Source organism: Vicia villosa, linkage group LG4 (assembly GCF_029867415.1).
Source record: "Vicia villosa cultivar HV-30 ecotype Madison, WI linkage group LG4, Vvil1.0, whole genome shotgun sequence".
Lineage (NCBI taxonomy): Eukaryota > Viridiplantae > Streptophyta > Magnoliopsida > Fabales > Fabaceae > Vicia > Vicia villosa.
In genome coordinates this window covers 4180003-4204928 of record NC_081183.1, presented here as the reverse complement: position 1 = coordinate 4204928, position 24926 = coordinate 4180003, and the positions used below count along the sequence as shown (strand labels likewise).

Here is a 24926-nt window from a genome sequence, read left to right as displayed (position 1 = left end):
TTTTGTTACCACAATAGAAGTATGTAGGCTCCACTTTGAATATAAATTTTACGCAATTTTGACTAGAAGCTATTTGAATAGTAAACAAACGTGTTGAATTTAAACTTATTATTAGTCCTTTTTTTTTATGGAAAATACGATTCATTACTAAGAAGAAGAGAACAACAAAGAGGAATGATCCTCCACTACTGGGCATGCTCCCAGCCAAGTTTTTGATCCTACTGATTTTGCTAATTGAGCTAGATCATGGGCAACAGAATTAAACTTCCTAGGAATAAACATAACATCAGCATTTGTAAAGAACTTCAATAAGTTACGGCAATCATCAGCTACCACACCCAAACAAACATCTTTGGTGACTGCATTGACACAGTCCACCATTGCTTTCGCGTCTGACTGAAAGAGCACATTGCGAAGGTTTAGCTTAATGGTTGTTTCCATACTCCATCGTAGAGCCATGCATTCTGCTAACCCAGGGCTGGTGCTGAAAGCTTCCTTCTTGCATAGAGACAGCAGCGGCATTTCCTCCTTGTCTAAAATCACACAACCAAAGGTCACCAAGGCATTGTCATCTAAGCCAGCATCTACCTTTACAGTGTGAAAGTCAGCATCTGATCTCCTCTGGTTGTCCATGTTAACAAGACTCTTGTCCTTAGACCACGTCGGGTTGTGTTGATTGAGCTCCATGACAGCATCCCCAGCGTCCATAGCCACTTTAACAGGGTCCTCTTCCTTCTGTTGATAGAGCTTGAGATTGCGCGCTTTCCATATTTGATGGAGAAGGTAACACGACACCTGCACAAAGAACACGTTTCTATTTGACAGCAATTCCACCAACCAAACATTAATGTCAACCTCTCCATTGCAGTGGTAGCCTGTAACAGAAGCAAAGAAAGCCCGCCGAGTAAAGTCACATTGAGTGAACAAATGGTTAGCCGATTCGATTCCCTGTTGACACAATCCACAAGTTTCTTCAAGAATCACCCCTCTATGCCTCAATTTCGCTTTGGTAGGAAGAATGTTGTTAGCAAGCCTCCACAAAAAGTGTTTAATTCTGGTATGAATTGGAGCATTCCAGATCTTCTTCCAAAGCTCCTGGGAAGGTGTAGCAGAAGGCCCACGTGCTTTCGCCGCCTTATCCTGCATGCACAAATGGTATGCTGTTCTCACAGAATATTCTCCCGATTCTTCGTAGTGCCATACTTGTGAGTCTTCAACACGCCTTCTTGAAAGGGGAATTCCCAGTATATGTTTTGCATCGCCTGCCTCAAAAGTATCTTCCACCAAATCAGTCCGCCATATGCTCAGCTCATGATCAATAAAATGGCTCACTCTAACTTCTGGCCCCGAATTCATCATCTGTCCTACTACTTTAAAACCCGCTATCGTAGGAATCCAGTTGTCTTTCTTTGCCACCACCTTGTCTCCATTACCAATACACCACCTTGTGCCACTTAATACTAATTCTCGCGATGAAAAAATGCTTCTCCAAGCGTAGCTAGTATTAAATCCTAATTTGCTATCTTGGATGGATCGGTTGGGGTAGTACCTGCTCTTGAAAACTCTTTCAAAAAGGGATCCCTCCTCCTTCATTAATCTCCAGAAATGCTTGCCCAGTAAGCTTTTATTGAACTCGCTGAATCCTCTGAAACCCAGCCCACCAGCTTTCTTTGCTATAGCCATTCTCTCCCTTCGCATCCAATGAATTTTACGCTCACCCTCCTTACTTCCCCACCAGAATTTTGACACAATGCTCTCAATCTCGTGACAAACAGCTTCCGGCATTTTGTAGCACCCCATGATGTAGTTTGGGATTGCTTGAGCTACAGCTTTAATGAGGACCTCTTTTCCCACTTTAGATAAGACTTTTTCCTTCCACCCTTTGACTTTTTTCTGCACTCTATCCACCACTAACTTGAATATATCTTTCTTTGATCTGCCAAAAATAAGCGGTATCCCCAAATACTTCGTATGTCTCTGAACCGTGTTGACTCTCATTATGTTTTGTATGTTGGCTTTATCTGCATTGCTGACATTAGAGCTGAAGGAAGCCTCTGATTTTTCAAAATTAACAATCTGGCCCGAGGCTGTCTGGTATTGATGCAGGATGTCCAGAAGTTTCCTAGCCTCATTGGAATTGGCTCTGGAAAATAGGAGGCTGTCATCTGCAAAGAAAAGGTGAGATATCACCGGAGCACTTCTGGCAACCTTCACTCCATGGATCTGCTTGTCCGCCACTCCTTTCTTAAGCAAACCTGAAAAGACATTAGCACACAGTATGAATAAGTATGGGGAGAGAGGATCTCCTTGTCGGAGACCTCTTCCCGGAATAAAACTCATGGTGGGTTGGCCATTGAGGAGGATCTTATAGGACACTGTGGAGACACAATTGACAATCAGCTTCACGAACTTTTCAGGGAAACCCATTGAGTACAGAACTTTGAAAATAAAATCCCATTCCACTCGATCATACGCCTTAGACATGTCGAGCTTAAGGGCCATGAAACCACGCTTCCCTTTCTTTTTCTTCTTCATCCAGTGGAAGCACTCTAAAGCCACAAGAGCATTGTCGGTAATGAGACGGCCTTTTACAAAAGCACTTTGTTCCTCATCGATAATGTCAGGGAGGAAAGACTTAATCCTATTGGCAATAGTTTTTGTAATGATTTTCATGAGAACATTGCAGAGGCTTATTGGTCGGTAATCTTTCGGGCTTTTTGGGTGTTTACACTTGGGGATAAGGGCAATGAAGGTGTTGTTAATGGAGCTGGGATCCATATTGTTATTAAGGACTTCCAAGGCTAAATGGGTGATTTCCGGCCCTACAATATTCCAATACTTTTGGTAGAAAAGAGAAGGGAGGCCATCCGGTCCCGGAGCTTTGAGTGGATGCATTTGAAAGAGTGCTTCCTTGACTTCCTCCCCCGTAAACGTATCCTCGCAGTGTGCTATATGCTCTGGCCTTAATCTATCTTTCACCACCTCCAGAACGTCTTCCTCAATCAGCGGACAATAAGTTTCAAAAAGTTCAGAGAAGTATGATACCAGGATTCGTTCACAATGGAATTCTCCTCTCCACAACTTCCCATTTTCATCTGTCATCTTGTAGATCTTGTTCGTTCTTCGCCTTTGCTCCGCCTTCCCATGAAAGAATTATTATTAGTCCTTTCTAAGGAGAAAATGAGTGGATGAATGATTTTAATTTGTGATGAAGTGCATGATTGTGAAAGACAAAGAAGGAAGACAAAGACTTTTGATTGTACATGCATACATAATGCAATTCAACAACTTGTTTAAAAAGTGAAATCTCTAATATATCCCTAAGATGTAGTAGTTGTTTCCAGAAAGCTGATTAGGTCAAGTAAATTGAAGGACAAGTCCCATTTCCTAATTCCTTCATTTATTATTTCCTTGATTGAGTCAGTGAAAATTTTAACCTAGGAGTCTTATGAAAAAAATTGTGATCCTAATTAAATGTGTATGTAGAAAAGCTTGAACCAATTCATTGACCTATTCCACTAAACATATGGTCAACTTATCAATCAACTAAACACTAATTAAAATATTTTTTCTAATAAGTTGTGGTGTCATAATTCACTCAAAATTAGTTTCACTTTTCTACATAAATTATAAACTAAAAAAAAAAAACTTTAATGCATGTTCAAAATTTATTTTTATCCAAAATTATCACTTTGCTTGCCGTTTCACTTTGTGATAGTCATTTTATGTTAGTAAGCCATTGCATTATCTTGTGTTTGGTTGTTTGCCTAATTTGGGAAATGAAGAATAAGCCAACTTAATACACATTTTATTGGTTTGTATTAACAGCACCTTTGTGTTTTATGCTGTTGGAATTTATACTAAGTAGATGGTGGTCCTATAGTTATATGTTGGAATTTACACTAAATAGAAAAAAGGTCTAGGGGTGACAAACTCAGCAGTTTGGTGAGACAAGCATATGAGCTGGTGAGCACCACAATTCCTTTTTATTTAATAGAGAATAACATTTCTATAATATGAAACTTCTCCATCAATTTTTAGTATACATTATTTACAATACTCAATTTATAAAATTGACATTTCATTATAAGTTTTTTTATATTCCAACAAACTACAATTTTTAGTATACATTATTTATAATACTCAATTTCTTTATTAAAAAATAGAAATATTTGAACACTCAACAATAGTTTATTGCATTATTGATCTTATATCTGGGTGTACTCGTAAGCTTTTTGAATATAAAACATAAATTTTGGATTTAACACTTTCTCTATATGACTTGAACTATACAAAGTGTTTACCACTAATATTATAGTCTCCCACAAGATCAATGAATTATTTCTTAACTCTTGACGAGTAATTGTATGTAGAAAGTTGGTTCGGATGCTTTCGTGTGAAAAGAGAGGGACATTCCACTTTGTGAGAGAGAGTATACATCAAAAGCAATGGAAATAATTAATAGACTATTTTAAACATTACATATGATTTGAGAAGTTACCACCACACAAATTGTCCGGGACTCGTTTGAGCAAGCCCAATCCAATATCTAGGCCCAAACGCTTTTGCTTACTTAGTTGACCGTTGGAGTTTCAGTTTCACGTGCTCCACGAAGAACACGTGGTTACCCAGTAGCAGGAAATCTGGTCAACTTCCTCTCTGAATCCTACGGACGGTTCAACTAAAACGTGAGTCACCTGCTGACTTTTTCCTACGATGTAGCATCCTAGCAACTTCCTTTGTTTCGGGCCTCCAACGATCCAGCCCAAAATAGAGAAATATTGGCCCCGCGCTGGAGGCTATAAATACCCTATTTCACTAGAGGGTCGGGTAACTCATTCATGCTCATTTAATCTCTGTACTTGCTCTCCCTCGCTCGTATTCTCACTTTGGCTCGGAGTTCCTTGCTGCTACACCCCGCCATTCACTCAAAGTCCAACAGTTAAAGGCTAGTGACGATCCAGTCTGATCAAGTACGGTCAGTGGCGCCGTCTGTGAGAATCTTTGCTTCCCGATATTCTCCTAGCATAAGATCAAATCAACTCCATCATTCTTTCTATCGTTATGGCCAGCAACACCAACAACTACTACAACGACGTCAACAAAAACAACAACGACGATCCTTACCATCTAGTCGACCTAATCACAGATGCTACTGTGACCAACATCCAAACTGACCCGAGGGACGTGCAAGACGCCTCCTCCTCGACCCAAGTGTCCTTACGCCTGCACGATCATCAAAATGACCATCAGTCCACCTATGTGGACATTTATGTGCCAGCCAACGCTGACCTTGTCACGGCAACCCTCCTCTGAGCCATCAACGAGACGAACCTCTTGTTGTTCCAACAAAACTAGTGGATCATCACGCTCGAGAAGAGACAACGGTCACGCTCTTCCCCACAAAGACGCCGCCGATCTTGATCTTCCACAAGATCCCCAACTACTCCTCGGAGGGTTCGACGACCCACATACCACACACATTCACCTCGAAAGGATGTCATGCTTATACGGGAGCGAAAGTACCATGATTTCCTTAACGTCTCTCCTCGTCCTAGCATCAAATGACCTCAGCTAGAGAAAAATGTGTGGGCGGACACCAAGGGAAGAGAGATCACTCTCCCCGCAGGGAGAGGCCCTCTCCTCCTCGCAAAAAAATAAAGTTATGGACAAGATCCCTCCTCGTAGACATCAACATCCTCGACGAGACTACACCCGTCACTAGTCGAGAGCGACTCCCTCCTTGGACCTTTACGATGGAACGACCGATCTTGACGAACACATCCTTAACATCGAGACCAGACATCAACTATCGCATTGTTCAAGGAGCTATCAAATCATGCATCTTTCCCACTACTCTAAGGAAATGCACGATTATTTGGTATAAGAGCCTGCCACCAAACTCTATCCACTCTTGGGCAGAGATGAAGGCACAATTCTCCAACCACTTCAGTGCATCTCGCCAGCATCTAAAATCAGAGGCATCCCTGAAAGCTATCATTTACGGGGCCGATGAGCCACTGCATGCATACCTCGATAATTCCAATCGGGATGCCATCTAAATCTCCACCACCAACGAGATGAAAAGGTATCTCCTCTATCGGGAACTGAATCTTGGTAGTGATTTCTAAAAGTCCATTGGAATCGAAAAATCCCAATCTATGGACGTTGTCCTCCTCAAAGCACAGTCATACATTGTTTAGAAGAAAAAGAAGCAGCGACCAAGCGGCGACCAAAGACCCAAGGTATTTTGAGGGGTACGAAATACGAAGATTTTAATCCTCCTCGGCGTGTTGGGGAAAAAATAAGGGATGACATGGCTCATGAACGGCAAAAACAGATGGGACCCTTAGGTCGCTATACCGAGTATGCCGCACTGATCTCTTCCCGCGAGCGTATCTTTGTAAATTTCCAGAATACTTAGTTTAAAGACTTTAAGGTAAGCTTCTCTAAGGCCACAACGACCAAACCTGGAGTCGAAAAAACCAAATATTTTTGGTTCCACAAAAGTCATGACCACGTAACCGAGGATTGTGTCCACCTTAAGGATGCAATCGAGATGCTGATTAGAGAGTGTCGCATGTTATAGTATACCAAGAGAAATGATGCCCCCCGACAAGACGTCCATGAGAAAACTTGAGCTGAAGAACATAGGTCACCCGTCCCTGGACTTGTTTAAGTTTCCCTTTGCATATCCCAGGCAGAAGATTTCCTCGCCTCTGGCAAAATTACTGCGTTTAGCCCCTGGGAGAAGTTCCCCACTGCAATGATCATCTCAGGGGGAAGCCTCACCGATCAGTTATCATCCAGATCAGTCAAAAGAAAGTTCGAAGAACTGATCAAAACCCACTTGAACCTGAGCCCTACTCTCATCAAATTCAAAGGCAGGTCCAAGTCAATCACGTTCTACGTTGAAGAATTTCTCGGGGGAGCCCCCAATTCTCAAAACCCTCTCCTCGTCCGTGCAAAAATGGATAACTTCGACGTTTGGTGAATCATGGTCGATCAAGGAAGTTCCGTCGACATCGTGTACTCCCAGCTGGGATACGACCTCCAAGGCTTCAACGACACCACTACCAAACCTTAGGGTTACGTTGAGCTGCTCGTCACCTTAGGGGGAGTGGAAACATCAAGTCAATAATAAGGTTTCTGGTGATCAATTTCCCATCTCTGTAAATATGCATCTTAGGCCGACCAAATTTAGCTGAGATGACGGCGGTACCCTCAACGGTCCACCTCAAGATGAAATATTACAACAAGAGGGGTAACGTCGTCACCGTGCATGGCGACATAGAAGCTGCTTTGATGCAACGATGAAAGGGACCCGATTCAGTCTCCATCAACAAACAGTTTGGATTCTAGCTATAAGTAGTTTTGGTATTTTTTTTATCAAATAACTAATTATAAGTATAAAAAAAAGTCCTACAAGTCTCGAACAATTCAGTTGATCATGTATGTACTTTCAAGGTAGAGCTTGGATTCTTGCTATGTATAAGTAGTTTTAGTATTTATTTTATCAAATAACTAATAAGTGTATAAAAAATAGGCCTACAAGTCTTGAATAGAAGACCTCAGCCTTAAAGGTAAAGATGTTTGTCGCTACATTATTTAGACAATTTGTTACAATCTACCATATTAGAAGATTTATACCTCTAGAAAACTCTAATATACCCTTTATTCCATTTTTGCCACATCACTAAAATGCTGATTTTTTGGTCTTTATACACAAAAATCTTAACTTTTAATATTATAATATTACTACCCCTCAATATTATACAAACTAAAATAACAATTTTCTTTCATTTTATTTATTTTCTTCACTCTCTCTCTCTCTCACGATAAATACCCTTTCTCTCTTTCTCATTCTGCTTTCTTCTTCCTTCTTCGTCTCCTTCCTTCTCCCTAATCTTCTTCCTCATTCCTATTTTTTTCCTTCTCCATCAACTTCTTCCCTGTTATTAATGAGTTTCACACATGTTCGATTTTGATTTTGATTTGGTGTTTGTTCACTACAAGAAAACTCCTCCCCAACGACATATTTAGCGACATGGAAAACACGTGGCTTCAAAATGCTTGTTGCGACGTGAGTTTAACATCGCAACTTATATTTTAATATTAAACCACTTTACAGCCTTAAAGTAATTAGAAGTGAGACATGGGGTAATGTGAAAAACAGTTGCGACGTGGGATACACGTCGCTACATTAAATACATAAATTAATTCATTAAAATCCATAACGTTCAAATGGGGGGGATATTCAAATTTTTGAAAAATTTTGGTTGTGACGTAAGTAACACGTCGCTACCTTTAGAAATAAAAAACAACGCTCCACTGAAGTGACACAGTGGCAGCTTTGTAGGCAGAGGCATTGACGAATGTTATCGTTGCCATGTTGCGACGTGTATCTCACATGGCAAATAGGGATGTGCTATCCACGTCGCTACATTGTCTATTAATCTAACCATTTCACTTCCCTCCACCACCATTCACGAACAACATTTTTTCTTCTGCAAACTCTTTCTCTCCCAAAATCCAGAAAGCTTTCTCTCCCAAAATCCCCTCTTAAAATCCAATCCTTCTCTCCCAAGATCAATTCAATCCCAATTTTTTTTCTATATCAAAGGTAGTTAAGGTTACATTTGATATTTTGTTTATTTTCTTATAATTTTATTATATATTTATTTTTTGTATAGATTTAGTAGATTGAAGAAGGAGGAGTAGATTGAAGAAGAGGTAAGTTATTTTTGTCTATTGTAGTATATTTTAAATAGATTTATTAGATATATTTTTTAATAGATTTATTAGGTATGTTTGTTGAAAATAAAATTTGTATTGTTTATTGGATATGTTTGTTTATTAGATATGTTTATTTGATATGTTTATTAGATATGTTTGTTTATTAGGTATATTATAAAGTTTTAATTTTTAATTTTTATTATATATATTATTTATTATAATGAGTAATATTATACTATATTTAAAAAAACAGAATATATATTATATTTATATATTTGTTTATTAGATATGTTTGTTTATTAGGTATATTATAAAGTTTTTATTTTTAATTTTTATTATATATATTATTTATTATAATGAGTAATATTATACTATATTTTAAAAAACAGAATATATATTATATTTATATATTTGTTTATTAGATATGTTTATTAGATATGTTTGTTTATTAGGTATATTATACTATATTTTAAAAAAACAGAATATATATTATATTTTTATATAGAATTTAATATTTATTATAAATTTAATTTTTGCATATATAGAAATGAAATTTTTTTTGTTTATAATAAAAAGATAATACTTTTATATTATGAATTATGAAAATAAAATATTAAAAAGAGAATATTTTTATACATATAAGTTATGAAATTTTTATGTTTATATAAAATAAGTTATTTTTTTGAAAAATAGAAATATAAACAAACTATAATTAAAAATACATCATATATATATATATATATATATATATATATATATATATATATATATATATATATATATATATATATATATGATAAAAATATTTATTGTTTTTAAAAATAGAAATTATTATTAAAAATAGTATACATATTAATCTTAATGAGTGTAGAAGTTATGTTTACAATATATTATTCAAATATTTAAAAATAAAATGTTATAAATTTACATTTTGTAAATAGAGTGTATTATATATTTAATAAAAAATTATATTTATTATCTTTATAAACTATGGTGTTATATGAGTAGTACTTATAAATTTACATTTTGTAAATAGAGTATATTATATATTTAATAAAAAATTATATTTATTATATTTATTATCTTTATATAAACTATGGTATTTAATATGTAATATATATTTATATGGTACATGTTTAATAGTTGAATCAAAAGTAATATTTTTAATAATAGTAAATATTTAACAGTAGTATTTTTATTAAATAATATTTTCAATATGTGTAGCTTAAAATGTGTAGTTAATAAAATAGTAACTTTATGGTTAACATATGTTCAATATAACATGTGTAGTTAAAAATACTAGTAGTATTGTTATTAAATAATATTTTTAAGAATAGTAAATATTAACTAGTATACGTCTAAGAATAATACTAAGTTGATTAATATTACTAACTCAAAATGACAATGATTGTATAAATATGCAGTATGAAATATTATCGGTATTATCGTAGATGGATGTACGATAGAACATTTCCAGGAAGAATGGGACTTAAACCCAATTTTATAGTTGGAGTTGAAGGGTTTATCAGTTGGGCGTTTGCTCAGGAATTATGTCGAAGAGAAGGAGGAGTTAGGTGTCCCTGTCTTAAATGTGAATGTTGACCAATAATTAGTGACCCACAGGAAATAACATCTCATTTTCATAGAAGGGGTTTCATTGCAAATTATTAGGTTTGGACGTTTAACGGTGAAGAACTGCCTAGTAACATACCAGAGACTAGAAACTCACATGCTTCAAGTAGTTGGTCGCCTATGGAATATGAGGAAAACTTTAATCTGATTGGTGACATGGTTGAGGATGCTTTTGGTGTAAACGTGACCTATGATGAACCTGAAGATTTTGGTGGGGAAGAGAGTTGGGGTTGAAGCCTCTACCGAATGGAAAGTTATTAAAACCCAAGGCTTGTTTCACTCTGACTTCCCAAGAAGCTAAAGATGTTTGTCGATGGCTAAAAGATTTGAGAATGCCCGATGGGTATTCATCGAATTTATCAAGGTGTGCTGACCCTAACACTGGGAAGTTGCATGGAATGAAAAGTCACGATTGTCACATTTTTATGGAACAATTGTTACCAATTGCATCTGTCTCGCTATCCAAACATGTTCTTGATCCACTAACTGAAATTAGTCAGTTTTTTAGAGATATTTGTGCTTCAGCTTTAAAAGTGGAAGACATCATGAAGATGGACCAAAACATTGCAATCATTCTTTGTAAGTTGGAACAAGTATTTCCGCCTGGTTTCTTTGACTCTATGGAACGTTTACCTGTGCATCTTGCATATGAAGCTTTTCTTGGTGTACCAGTTCAATATAGGTGGATGTATCCGTTTGAAAGGTTCATGGGTGATTCAAAGCGGTCAGTGAAGAATAAAGCAAGAGTTGAAGGTTTTATATGTGCACATTACCTGCATCGAGAAACATCACATTTTTGCAGTCATTATTTCAATCACTTAATGTTAACTCCTAGAACCATACGGAATCCGGTAATTGTCAACCAGAGGAGTCAATTCACCTTATCAGTATTTGGTCTTCCAGGTCGACCTTCTAGAAAGAAGGGTGTGCATTGGTTGACCCAGAAAGAAATGCAATCTGCACATGTCCATGTCTTGATCAACTGCATTGAAGTTAAACAATATCTGGAGTAAGTTTACCCAAAAAATTTTACCTTTGTTGACAATGTCTGTATACCAAACTTATTAAACTTATGGTGTATATTTTGTAGGGAATTTAACAATGCCTATTTTGATAGTACTGGTGTACAATCAACATCCGGCGTCATTCATGCTCAATTTCCCTTATGGTTCAAACAAAGATTGTCTAGCGTGTTTCCACTAACTCCAGAAATACTCCATTTGAGAAACTTGGCAAAAGGTCCTATCCAAAGCGCAAATGATTGGCACACATACTTCGTGAACGGATATAAGTTTCACACTGAGGCATGGACCGAAGGGAAAAAACCATAAATTGTGGTGTATTTGTAAAAGGAGTTACAGATGGTGGTGAAGACAACTTTTATGGAGTTATTAAACATATCTACGAGTTGGTTTACCATTACTTAGATTCAGAAAATAAAGTTGTCTTGTTTTATTGTGAATGGTATGATCCAAGTAGAGGCACAAAAATAGACAAGTCATACGGTACTGTTGAGATTCAGATGAACCGGAAATACAAAGAGTATGACCCTTTCATAATGTCAAATATTGTTAGGAAAGTTTATTATGTACCTTATCCTTCATTTGTAACATGTAAAAGAGGATGGTGTGTTGTAATAAAAACAAAACCGCAAGGTCATATTGAAAATGGCGATTGTCATACCCTAATTTTTGACCCCCTGAGATGTCATATTTTCAAACTTTTCATCAGATCAAAACAAATACCCAGAGCAGTCACTTGTTCATCTAGTATTTAATCAAGGATGGTCATAAACAAAAGAACTCAGGCAAAGGATCAATCAATAGAAGGATTAGTCTCTAACACAATCATAGGACTCAAAAGCTTCATTGCTATTCACCTATGATTTATTAGACACCCAGTCATCAGAGCTTAGGATTGCTCAAGTCACCAGACTAGGGTTTTGAGCCCATCAAGGACTATAATCAGGGATCACATTTGGGAAACCCTAAAAAGCTCCAGGATATCTATCAAAGGCTTAAATCATCTTCAAATGATCCATATAACAAGATACATTGGGCATTACACTCCAATTCAAGATCCACAGTCATCAATTTCATCTGGTCGACAATTAGGGTTTTTGACCTAATTCACCTGGATAGTTGACTTTTAATCAGGACATGGATCTAAAACTCAATACATGGTTCAAGGACTTCTACTACCTCAATATAATCCATTCACATCACTCATTTGAGGAGGAGATCTTGATTCCACACAAAAGTCCAAAATCTCACTTTATTTGAAAAAGTCAACTGTACAGGATCACCTTTGACTTTTAAGATTTTTGGTCAAAACATGACTTTTAAAGATCAATATCATTAATATATTGTTATTAAAGTCATTTGACCAAAGAAATTCAAGAAAATTCATCAAGTAGCAAAAAGTCGGGAATTAGGGTTTTTGAGGGCATTGTGGGAACTCAAAATTTCACCTACACAACTCAAAAAACTTCCAACATGAAAGTTGTAGATCTTGCAAAATAAAAACAACATCTGACAATGCAACGTTTTTCAAGAAATCAATCATTTAAGAGATTTGGAATTTGGAAGCTTTAGGTCATAAAAACTTAGAAAATTTTCCAAGTGTTTTTAACCTAGTTTTCATCCAACTTTGGGCTCATTTTTCACAATTTTCCCAAATGATTCTGAAGAAACCCCAAAATAATGATTTGAAGTAGATGTTTAGGGCTTTCCAAATTGTGCTCAACCTTCTCCAAAATCATTTTGAGCTAGGAGTTATGCTTGTTCAAAGTTGGCCGTAAAATTATAGGTCATGCATCATTTTGAAACTTTGCAATTTTGTGCATATGGCCTCACTTATGGATGCTACACGACCCATAACACATATGCAAACATGCCATGCATTCATTTTCACCGTGGCATAAGGATTGAGGAAGATTCCCAAAACAAGAACATCTGATTATGTAATGATTACATTTGGGAATTTATGACAAATGGATGAATCATCAAAGGAATCTTCTCAACAACCAATTAGAGCTTATTTTGCATCAGAAATGTTCCCTAAGATCAGATGGAATCAATGGATAGGGAGCTAGCTCGAAAATGCAATGATCACACTTGGATATTCTTTGAAATTTCTTCATGCTTAAGGAACCAAGTTAACCTCACTAAGCAAGCTCACTATATCCAATTGCTCTGCATTCATTTGCCTATAAATACAAGTGCATTCCTCAGTATTAGACACATCAAAGCAAACATATTCCTTGCTTTCTCCTTCTCTCTCTCATGCTTATGGTTTTTCAAAGTTCTTTGGCAAGAAGAATCGTTTTCTTCAAACCAGAGCTTCTCATTGGAAAGTAAGCATTCTAACATCTCAATGGGGTTCATTTGAGGTGATCCAAGCACCTGGATCACTTTTGTAGGTGGAGGAACACCATTGTTGCTTTCACTTTGGAGCTCGTGCAGTTGGAGGTCCATAGAGCAATTCAGAAGGTTTCAAGCAAGGCCAAGCATTCAGACACGTTCCTTAGGGTGTAGTGAAGCTGTTCAGATGGTCACAGCTCATATGTAACTGCAGATTCATCATCCTCCATGTTCACTTGAAGCTCAAATCGAAGGGGTCGGGTAGAACTATTCAGAAGGATTGAAGTCACAATAAGCTTTCAGTTAGCATCATTGAGTCCCAAGGAAGCTTTTAGGATCATTCACACAAGCCCAGAAGCTCTCCATCATTCGTACGACCTTCAGTTTCAGAGGTAAGTTTTTGAACTCCACCTCTTTAATTTAAGTACTCTTTGTGATAAAGCTTGATACTATCTTGTTCAGCATCATCATAAGATTGAAAACCCTCTATCATCATTCATTTATTCATCTTGTTCATCATTTAATTTTAAATTTAGGGTTCATATGTTCTTCGTGTTTTTTGAGAAATTAGATAGTTATAGTTAATATAAATAAATGTTAGTTACATATCTGGATTCGTGAGGAAATTTGGAGCAAGATTGATGTTTACATCATACCATTTAGTTGAGAAACCAAAGAGTTAGAAATTTAAAAATCTTTGAGCTCGAGGAAGAAGAAGAACATGGCGCGCGCAAATTTGAATCTTCTGGCTTGTTTTTAAATATAATAAGTTTGACGCATATGAATAACAAGCTGCGCGCGCAACTCAGTTGGTTAAGTTTTGAAAGGTGATCATGAAGGCGTGGGTTCGAACCTCCCTAGGGCCAAAACCAATTTTTTATCACTTTTTCCACTTATTTTCTTCACAACTTTAACCAATTATTTCACCTATTAAACTAAATCATTTTCACTTCATTTTTCACACACTTGTTAATTAATATATATATATATATATATATATATATATATATATATATATATATATATATATATATATATATATATATATATATATATATATATATTATGAATAATAAAAAAAAATCACAAAAAATATTATTCATTTTATATATTTTTACTAGGTTAAAATGGTGTTATTTTAAGTGTTTTAAGTATATTTTAATACATGTTTTCATTAAAATTTCAAAACCTAATATTTCATAAATATTTTAGTGATAAAAACCCTAATCACTTAGGTCTTAATTAGGTATAGACACTATCTTTACTCTGATTAAGTTGACTTTTGTTAAAATTCAAACTGTTTTCAAACTTGAAAAATAAACACACGATCGAGGTTCTCAAACAATAGAACCTCACATCTTCTTAACTGTTTCTCATAAACAGTATTTCATTTTCAATGGGCCTCTAATAGAGTGTAAGTCCCACCACCTTATTCTTTTCTTAGTTTGTTTTCAAAATTGTATTTACAAAATCTTCTTTTTGTTTTTCAAAACATTCTTCTGGTATTTGAAGGGCATTATTCTCGGTGAAACTCTTTAGATACCTATGTGACCTATGTCCATCTCCACTTCTTCTGTTTTCAAAACCTTTAATTGTTTATCATATATATATATATATATATATATATATATTCAACTGTTATCCATCAATTGCTGGTAAGGCTTTGTACATACTTCTTCAAAGGCCTCCACTCCATTCAGGTTAGGCTTTATAGCTTTCAATTTACAATCTTTATTTAAATTACTGTCAAATATAAACTGTTTATATATTGTTTAGAACTACGTCTGAGTGTAAACCATAGGACAGTTAAACTATATATATTATAGGAATATGGCCTAGGATTGAGAATGTCTTCCCGGTGAAGGCTCTTTCCTAATTAGAGATCTGTAGTTCAAACCCCCAAGATGAATTATTCCCGGTGAAACATCTTGGCAAAAACCTTAGAATCCAAAAACTAGGACACATCCACCCAAGAGGAATTATTCCCGGTGAAACCTCTTACCCATTTGCTTAGAGCCAAAATAAGTTCAAAACCACATAGCTTTCTCTTGTGCTATAACAAGGACCCTCGATTAGCCTCCTCTTGGGCTTTGTACAAGGACCCACAGGCTTCTTAAAAGCATTTCCAGCTTCCTCTTGAGCTTGTATACAAGGATCCATCAGGTTTCTTATAAACATAGGAACAGGTTTTTACTCACCTTTCAACCTACCCTGGTGAGTGTCTTCCAATTTAAACCAGACTTTAAACAAGCTAAGATTGTCTCAATCTCATATTGAGCACACCTTTTGGAATGAGAGACATAGACATTCTCTGTCACCCTTATCTTCATTAATCTTCCTTAGCAGAATCTAGGATCCATATTTGTTTATCCTCAGCAAGAATCAGTCTTAATCTTGGGCTTTAAACAAGAAGTCTCCATTAGATAATATTCCTGCTATCCCTAGAAAGGGCCAGCCTCCAAAAATTCATTCTTTAAAAAGATAATTTCACCAGTTAAGGGTCAAATTCCCTGGAAAGGGTCAGCCTCCAAAAATTCATTCTTTCAAAAGATAATTTCACCAGTTAAGGGTCAAATTCCCTGGAAAGGGTCAGCCTCCAAAAATTCATTCTTTCAAAAGATAATTTCACCAGTTAAGGGTCAAATTCCTTGGAAAGGGTCAGCCTCCAAAAATTCATTCTTTAAAAATATAATTTCACTAGTTAAGAGTCAAATTCCCTGGAAAGGGTTAGCTTCCAAAAAATCAGTCTTTTAATAAATAAATCCTCCAGTAGAGTAAAACTCCCCAAAAAAGAGTCAGCCTCAACCTTGGGCTTCATACAAGACATGAAACAATAACTACCCCATCTTCATCTCCATATTCATCTTCATATTCTTTGCAACACTACACACGAACATCAACATAATATTCATCGACTTCGTCCCTATTCCTTTGAGATTGTCCCATTCAATTGCTCACCAAACATATCAAGATAAAAATCTGACTGTGTTCGTATAGAGCACACGGTTTCTAAAGTAAATTAAAAAATGTTTGTTATATTTGTTTGAAATTAATGATTAAGATTAATTGATTTCAAATAAAGTATAAATGGAATCGTTAAACTCGATTTCAAACTGGAAATTATGATTTATGCCTGAATTTGTTTTATTTATATGAATTTAATATTTGATGATTTCAAATTTTCAACTTTGGTGGTTACCTTTGAATCAGGTCCCTGGATTGAATCAACTGAGGTTGATGTTAAGTTTTGTTGTGTTAAAAATTGTGATAATTCAGATTTGGTATTAAATTTGATTTAAATTTTATGTTTGATTGAATAGGAAAGTAGGTATTGTGGTTTATGTTGGGTTTTGGTGTGTTAACAAATGTGTTAGTTCAGGTTTACTAAGGAAAACCACAACGATTATGATTTCAACGACGACAAATATGTTGAAGAATCAAATTATGCTAAGGATGACAGCAATTCGATGTTCAGTGCGTTCCAAAATTTAGATGATGGTGATGGCGATTTAATAGTCACAATGGAGATTTTGGTGAATTAGATGCGGCTATAGGTGATAGAAAGGTGAATATTAATGCCTTACTGCAGATGAAATTCGTGCTATGGAATTCGGTATGGTTGATGAAGCATATGAATTTTATTTTAAGTATGGTAAATGCAATGGGTTTGTCATTAGGAAAATTGATGTTAGGACAAGAGGGACTGTGGGTGGTAAAATAACAGTAATGACACAGTTTGTATGCAATAAACACGATCTAAGAGAGATGAAACACTTTAAGAGGGTTGATAGGAAAAGAGAAAACAGACCTACGACCCACTCGAAATGTCCCGTTAGGCTTCGTGTGCATTACATAGCCGACAAGAATAGATATGTAGTGACGTTTTTTGAAGAGGCTCACAACAATGAATTAATCCCAACTAGATTAATATACTTACACCCCATTTGAGCCAGTATCATTACATAACATTTTATGTGATATTGCGTAATCTTGTTGATGAATTTGTGTTGTGATGAAGATTAAGCCGATAAGTGTATATGTGTTGTGATGAATATATAATATTTATATATTCTTTTGTTTTATTTTATTTGTGTATGTGTTAATAAAATTACTTTTTTTATTTATAAATTGAAACTTTGCATAGACCGTGAACACAATCCAAAAGAAATAAAAATAATTTAATGTAAGATTTCATGAATACATGTTTGGTTGGTTTTGTGGCTTCAAATATAAGTTTACTTTTATATATATATATATATATATATATATATATATATATATATATATATATATATATATATATATATATAAGCGGCCGTCTCAAGTTTTTGGAAACCCAATGTTGTTTAATCGTGACCATAACAAAATAATTAGAGTTTCTGTTTAATCCCATTTTAATAGAGACAAAGATTTATGAGGTCTTATTTAATTACGGTTTAACCGTAAACAATTTGAGGCCCCGTGCGGTAGTTCACCTTGTACGCTCTCAAAATTATAATATAGGACACCACACGCGGATGTTTCCAAGTAATTGTCAAAATTATTTAATGTATCTTCATTGTTTGGCATTGGAGTAGAAGAATCTTGCTATGTTTGTGTAAATTGAATTCATGCAGCAGCAAGTGATAGGTATAGTTTTATTTGGTAATTTGATAGAGAAAGCTATGTTGGAAATAATTGGAAGTCTATAATGACTCATAGCTAATGAGAATGAAAATGAAATCTATTTTCCGTTTCCTTCCGGTTTGCATATTGCTGTGTGATTGAGCTAATGGCATTATAGTGACATGCTTGTAAATACAAAATATTGATGGTTTATATTCAAATACAAATAAATTACTCATCCTCTCATTTATTTTGAGTAGTTGAGGTTCTTCGTATGTATCGGAAGGAGTATCCCTTATACTCTCATTCAAATATAATTGTCTATTGAAAAAAATAAATATAATATGATAGTTTAACGTTGATTCCAAATACTATAATTTTAAACTTAAATTCATTGTAAAATTAAAAATACAACTAAACTAAAACTTTAATTAATATCTAATGATGAAAAAATTGAAAAGGGAAGAGATAAAAGAAAGAAAATTAACCAATAAAAAATGTAACACAAATACATTAACCGACCTAAACGTAATAGCAACTTTTATATATGGAATACCCTTTCTCTTTTCTTTTTTAGAATGTAGGGATTGTTTGGTTTGTAAAAGAGTGGAGTATCTCTTATACTCTCTTCAACTATCTACCCAATACTAAGAAATTGCCCAAACTGTCTATTTTGCCCTTCCCTTATAATTTCTTTACCCATACAAAAGGTTATTCATGTAATTAACAAAATAAAAAATACAACATGCCAAACGTTGTGTTCTCATAGGTCAGTTTTCCTACTCCCCACATTCGTTTCTATTTCTTCTTTCTTTGGCTTACAGAAGCATTCTCTTTCTCTCTTCCATTTTCTCCCTTATCCTCTCTCTTTTCCATTAAACCCTAACACCGGCTGTCGCCTCTTCTTCATCCTCACTTTCGTTCTCTCTCCTTGTCTTCTCTTCTCTCTCTTTTCCATGAAACCCTAATCTGTCGTGAGTCACAAAAATTCAAGCAAAGAAAGAACCGAAGAAGAGAACAAGAAATTCCATTAGGGTTACATCGATAACCAGAGATCCAGCAAGTGATGCAAGTCCAAAATTCCAAGAACCAATCACCATCTTTATCACACAAAAACCTGGAAAACCCAGAATTTCATAAACACCTTCCAAGATTCATATACTTTATCCAGAAACTCTTAAGATCCTCATATAAAAATTCCAGTTCTTCATATTTTCCAGATCTTCATCCTATTTCCATATTTTCATCGCAACAAACCCATATTAGTGTTTGAATTGTTGTTTATTAACTTCTTTAAATCTATACTATATATTATACATGTTTTTTCACTATTTTCCTTTTTAATGGTTGTCTTAGCTATTTCAGGTTGATTTAGTTAGTTGAGTTTGTTACGTTTCTGTTATAGTTAGCCATGGCGTTGGAGCATCCAACGACGACGTTTCACAACAACTCCGCTACGACCTTCGATGAAGTTTCCATGGAACGCATCCCTGATGATTCTCACTTTTTTCTCTCTGTTTTTTTGCTGTGAGTTTTTTTTGTTATATATTTATAAATATTTTTAGGTTCAGATCTGTGTTTGTTTTGATTTGTTTGGTGGTGTTTGTATCAGGTATATTTTGCTGTTTTAGATCCCACACTGATAGGAGGAAGTGTGACCCTCTACAGCGTATCAGGTTTTCTTAGAATTGTGATGAAAATTTGTTAAATTTAAATGCTAAAAGTTTTTTGTTTGATTGTTTTTCTATTTTGTGTGTAGGTTTTCTTAGAATTGTGAAGAAAATTTGTTAAATTTAAATGCTAGAAGTTGATTGCATGATGCTTATTTTTTTTGTCTCTAAATCAATGTTGTAAGTGACAAAATTATCATATGTAAGTTATGAAACTGGAATTTTTGTATAGCTGCAATTGTGAAGGATTCATCTATATCTGTCACCCGTGTATCATGGAGTCTCGACGAAAATCTTCTTCGTATGTATTGTAGGGAAGCTTAAATTCAGTTAGATGCATTATACTACTTTTTAATGAATTTCCCCTTCTTTTTCAGGGGCTGCTTTCAGAAAACATTTGGTTCATATGTATGCTTATCAAGGATCTAATGATCTAAGGCAGACTTTGGAAGCATGATTGAATCATTCTCTAATTTAAAGTTTTTGTAATTGGTACAACATGTCTATTACTTTTATTTTTAGTGACAATGGATTATGTCTAGACCTTATTACAGATTGATGCTGATGTCTGTGTGGTTAATGATTTGGCATTTTCTTATCCAAACAAACAAATTTGCATTGTAACTTTTGTTTCTGTAATAATCTCTTTTCCTATACTTGCAGATTTTATCATCCAAGTTCTAGATTTCTGCAACAGTTCAAGTAGAGAGATTGGAATCTGGAAAATCAGATTAATCTATTTCATCTAGAATAGAATATGCAATTGGTAGCGATGGAAGACATTTGGACTTTTATGTGAATGTTTGATTAGAACACGCACTTAATAGCAAATACAGACTCTTTAATTGGAATTGACATACTTTCTTTAATTACTTAAGAAACCCAACGATATTAGTCAAGAACATCAACTGAAGCAGCCTCCACAATATGCTGAAATGTTTCCTTGAACTGGTCTTATATATAGTTATAACTAATGTTTCAATAGGTAGCAAGTCAATTGAAATCTTTGAACACAAGTTCAGCATTCCACGTTGTCGTAATTAACATGTCTAGAAGTGTCTGCGAATGCATGATGAGTGGCTTAGTTCGACACTTCTAGATAAACAACACAATTGTACATTGTAATATTTAGCCTCTCTGCTTTGACATGTATAGTGCACAATCTGAATGATATGCAGTTACATGTATATAAATTTCCAATGGGTCTAATCCCGGACAAACTGTAAATCCAATGGAGTGTGTATAGAATAGAGTATCATGTATGCTCAAAGCAATTTATATTAGACATGTGACAATATAAAAGTTTTGTTTGTGACTTGGGATTTTATTTGGGTTTTGTTGATGCTTCTCAATTGTAAGGTGTACTTAATTTAATTTAGTCTCTCATTCTTGTGGTTTACGGTTCAGGCCAAACCCATTCATTCCCTTTCCTTGCTTGGTGTTGTACGACGGCGTTCTTCTCCTTTAAGATGCACATATGTTTCATCTTGATTTGCACTGTATCTTGAAAATCAGATTATAGTCTATGTTTGTTAGTAATAAGCATGGGAGTGAAATAAGTATTCAAGAAAATCACCTATTTTTATTTGAGGAATCAAATTCTAATTTTTAAAAATTAAATTTTTCTTTCTTACTCAATCTCATGTTTTTTTTATAATCTTTTTTAATGCTCGTTTAATAATTAAATAACTCATTTCGATTTTTCATGTGTATTTAAAGATATTTTATATTATAATAAATTAGATAATACTCAATAATCGTGCAAACAACTAACTTTCTATTTTACGGGTCACTATCAGTACAATACATATTTTATTTTAATAGAAAATCAAATCTTATTTTCTAATTGTCAAAAAAAAAACTCCATCTTACAATTTTATTTATTTATTTTGTATGATTATTTAATATAATTGAATTTATATGATTATTGTAAATTTTATCAACTCCTGTAAATTTTATCACCGGAATTCAATATTTTCACGGGTCACTATCACCACAATACCTTTTTTATTTTAGTTAACAAAGTATTTGTAAATATTTGACGTTATTAGTGATATTTGTAAATATTTATAGTTATTAGACATATTAAATTTAACATATTGGTGATATGCTACATATTTATTTTTAAATATTTTCAGTTATTAATGATTTTATAATAACAATTATATATCAGCAACAATCAAGTCTTATCAAATAATCTAAGTTATAAATTAACTTACCCGTGCGGACGCACGGGTCTTCTACTAGTTTTAATAAATTATTTGCCAATTAAAAAAAAAACAAAATGGTGTTGGTGAATGAAACAATTGCGGTTTTCAAAATAGAGATAGTGAGCAATAAAACTTGGGTTTCGTGGTGGGCGAAGATCGTAATCTATGGTATGCTGTAATTTGTGAAGGGAAAGAAGCATTAAAGTGAATCAATACAAACATGTTGCGTTGTGTTGAATCAATTTTTCATGAGCTTTTAAAGTTTGATAGTTATACACATCATTTTTACAATTTTTAATAATGAAAACTAGAAACTCAATCCAACAAGTTCGACTTTTATAGATTTGGTTTAAATTTTGAACCAAACCACAACACGTAATTTTTTTTCAGTTTGATTTAGTTGGAATTTTAGTTTAGTTTGACTTGTTTAATAGGCTTACGACTGTAACTAATATTTTTTTTAATTAGGTTCTTAATTTATATCATATTTAAAGCTATCATTCCATAATTATATCATTCAATAAATACTTCATCCATTTTCAAATTTGTGACCCGTTCATTTATACATATTTAAAAAAGTATTAAAAGATATTATTACAATTTTCCTCTCACTTCCCAATCTCTTTGATCGATGATGGATCTTTTTGCGAGGAAAAGGTAGACAACACTACTACAAAATATATTTGTTTACCACAGTTGGGACAAATATTTTACCACAATTAAAAATTATTATGTACTATCTTTATAAATAAGTTTTTTAAAAGAATGTCCATTAAATTAAATTTTGTGTTTCTGTTGGATTAATTCTCAATAGTTGTTTTAATAAATGCTATTTTGATCTATATTCTTGTAAATCTTATAACAAAAATTATGACAATTGCAGTTGCTGGATTTGTATCTAAGAGGAAGTATATATGATTTGAAAAAGTCATGATATTGCATTACATTAAAATTACAAACCAATTGCACAGGTTGATTGCAACTTCTTATAAGAAAAAAGAAATATACTCTTACTTCACTAACAACATGGTTTGATTTGATATAATAATTCCACAAAGTCAATACGTAGCATTGCACCATTGATGATCTTTGTTGGATTTGACAAGGGTGATTTTGTCAGTGATTCTTTTTGTTGATTCACAACCTCATCCTAGATGTAGCATTACAAGCGAAACGACTCAAGATGATGTGTGAAAATCTGAGCAACATTTTCTTAAGGGAACCGGAAAAAGAATGAGAACATGTTTGATTTGAGGGTTCATTAGGAAAAACCAAACTGTCCCTGTAAATAGTTTGTTCCAACCATATTGTGTTTTCTTCCAAAACAAATCCTCGATAGTTTTGTTCATTTGGATCAAAAGCAACCAAACCATGCCTTCTTCCATGAAAAGTATCATAACTAAGAATTCTTATCAGTAGTTCTCCATATTCATTGAAACACAAAGGAACATAATAAAGTGCTGGATCCCTGAGATTAGGCTCAGGGATGTTTGAAACAGTGATGAGTTTTACCCAATTGATATCATCCCGTGTAGACCATATATGAAAGTAGTTCTTATTACTAAAGTAACGCATGCAGAGAGATTGGTTGATATCACCAATCCAATATATATTTAGTCCAGTATCATTTGGTGGTGGTGACACGAGTGAAACCCTCTCTTGACATAAATCAAAACGCATAATCACATGGAATACTGCGCCCAACAACTCATAGGATGCCTTATCAGACGCAATCCAATACATGGCATCATTTATTGATACAGGTCGTTGACTAAACATTTCCATGTTATAAGGAGCATATTCGGCATCGGGAAGCTGCTTCCAAGAATTGGAATTTAAAGATAGAAGTTCCAAATAATTAGTGCGATTAAAATAAGTATAGGTGATAATTTTATAATCATTTTCAGAAGAATTATAACCAATTGCACAAAAATTCCTATGAAACCCACGAGAACACTGATTTTCAAAGAATGGTGAGGGTGGTACCACCCTGTATTGTGAAATAGAAGGGTTCCAAAGAATGATAGCTTTTTCATGGAGTACTGTTATAAGCAATAAACCATTGCAATAAGCTTCGATGGAGAATTCACGTTCGCATGGAGGAGGGCGAAGTCGTTGAGTGTTGAGAACAGAGTTGGGGTTAGGGTTAAGAGGTAAAGATATAAATAAGGAATGTATATTGTGTTGCCTAAAGAGAATGAAGTGCGTGGGAGAATTGAAACGAATGTGCATATTTATGAAAATTGGATCTTTTAAGAGTCTGGCCATGATTTGCATACAGATTTACACTGGGCCAGCATTTTAACAGGTAATCTTTTTAGAATTTCAGCTATGATTTCTTCTGGTACTTGTTGAACCGGAACAGCTTTTGAAACATATCTACTTGAAAAACAAATATGTAACCTTTCCAGTAATTCTTGGTAGAAACTACAAATAACAACAAAATATTTGATTAATATCCATGATTTGCTATCAAAAAAATCAACTACTTAGCTTATTAAACATAAATATTCACATACTTCAAAATAAATGAAGATAAAATATTTATTTACTAAACAACATATGGACCTTACTACCTTGTACACTTTCCTGCCATTATTAAGAAGACGTTGCTCAGATGTAGGAAGATTGAGAAAGAGAGAGGATAGGAGAGTGAGAAAGATAGCAAAATGTAAGCTTAATAAAGAGAGAAAAAGTGAGTGGCAATTTAA

General features: G+C 34.3%; 2 protein-coding genes across 2 annotated transcripts; both read right to left on the bottom strand.

The window, feature by feature from the left end:
- Positions 1-147: 147 nt before the first annotated feature.
- On the bottom strand, positions 148-3102 carry LOC131594996 (uncharacterized). The gene has a single exon (XM_058867208.1). It carries the CDS (start codon positions 3100-3102, stop codon positions 148-150), a length of 2955 nt encoding a protein of 984 aa, XP_058723191.1.
- Positions 3103-23103: 20001 nt separating this feature from the next.
- LOC131598728 (putative F-box protein At3g16210) lies at positions 23104-24886 on the bottom strand. Its single transcript, XM_058871311.1, has 2 exons — positions 24792-24886; positions 23104-24642 (listed from the first exon to the last, which is right to left on the bottom strand). The coding sequence occupies exon 2, from the start codon at positions 24490-24492 to the stop codon at positions 23353-23355; it is 1140 nt and encodes a 379-aa protein (XP_058727294.1). The 5' UTR covers positions 24493-24642; positions 24792-24886; the 3' UTR covers positions 23104-23352.
- Positions 24887-24926: the final 40 nt, after the last annotated feature.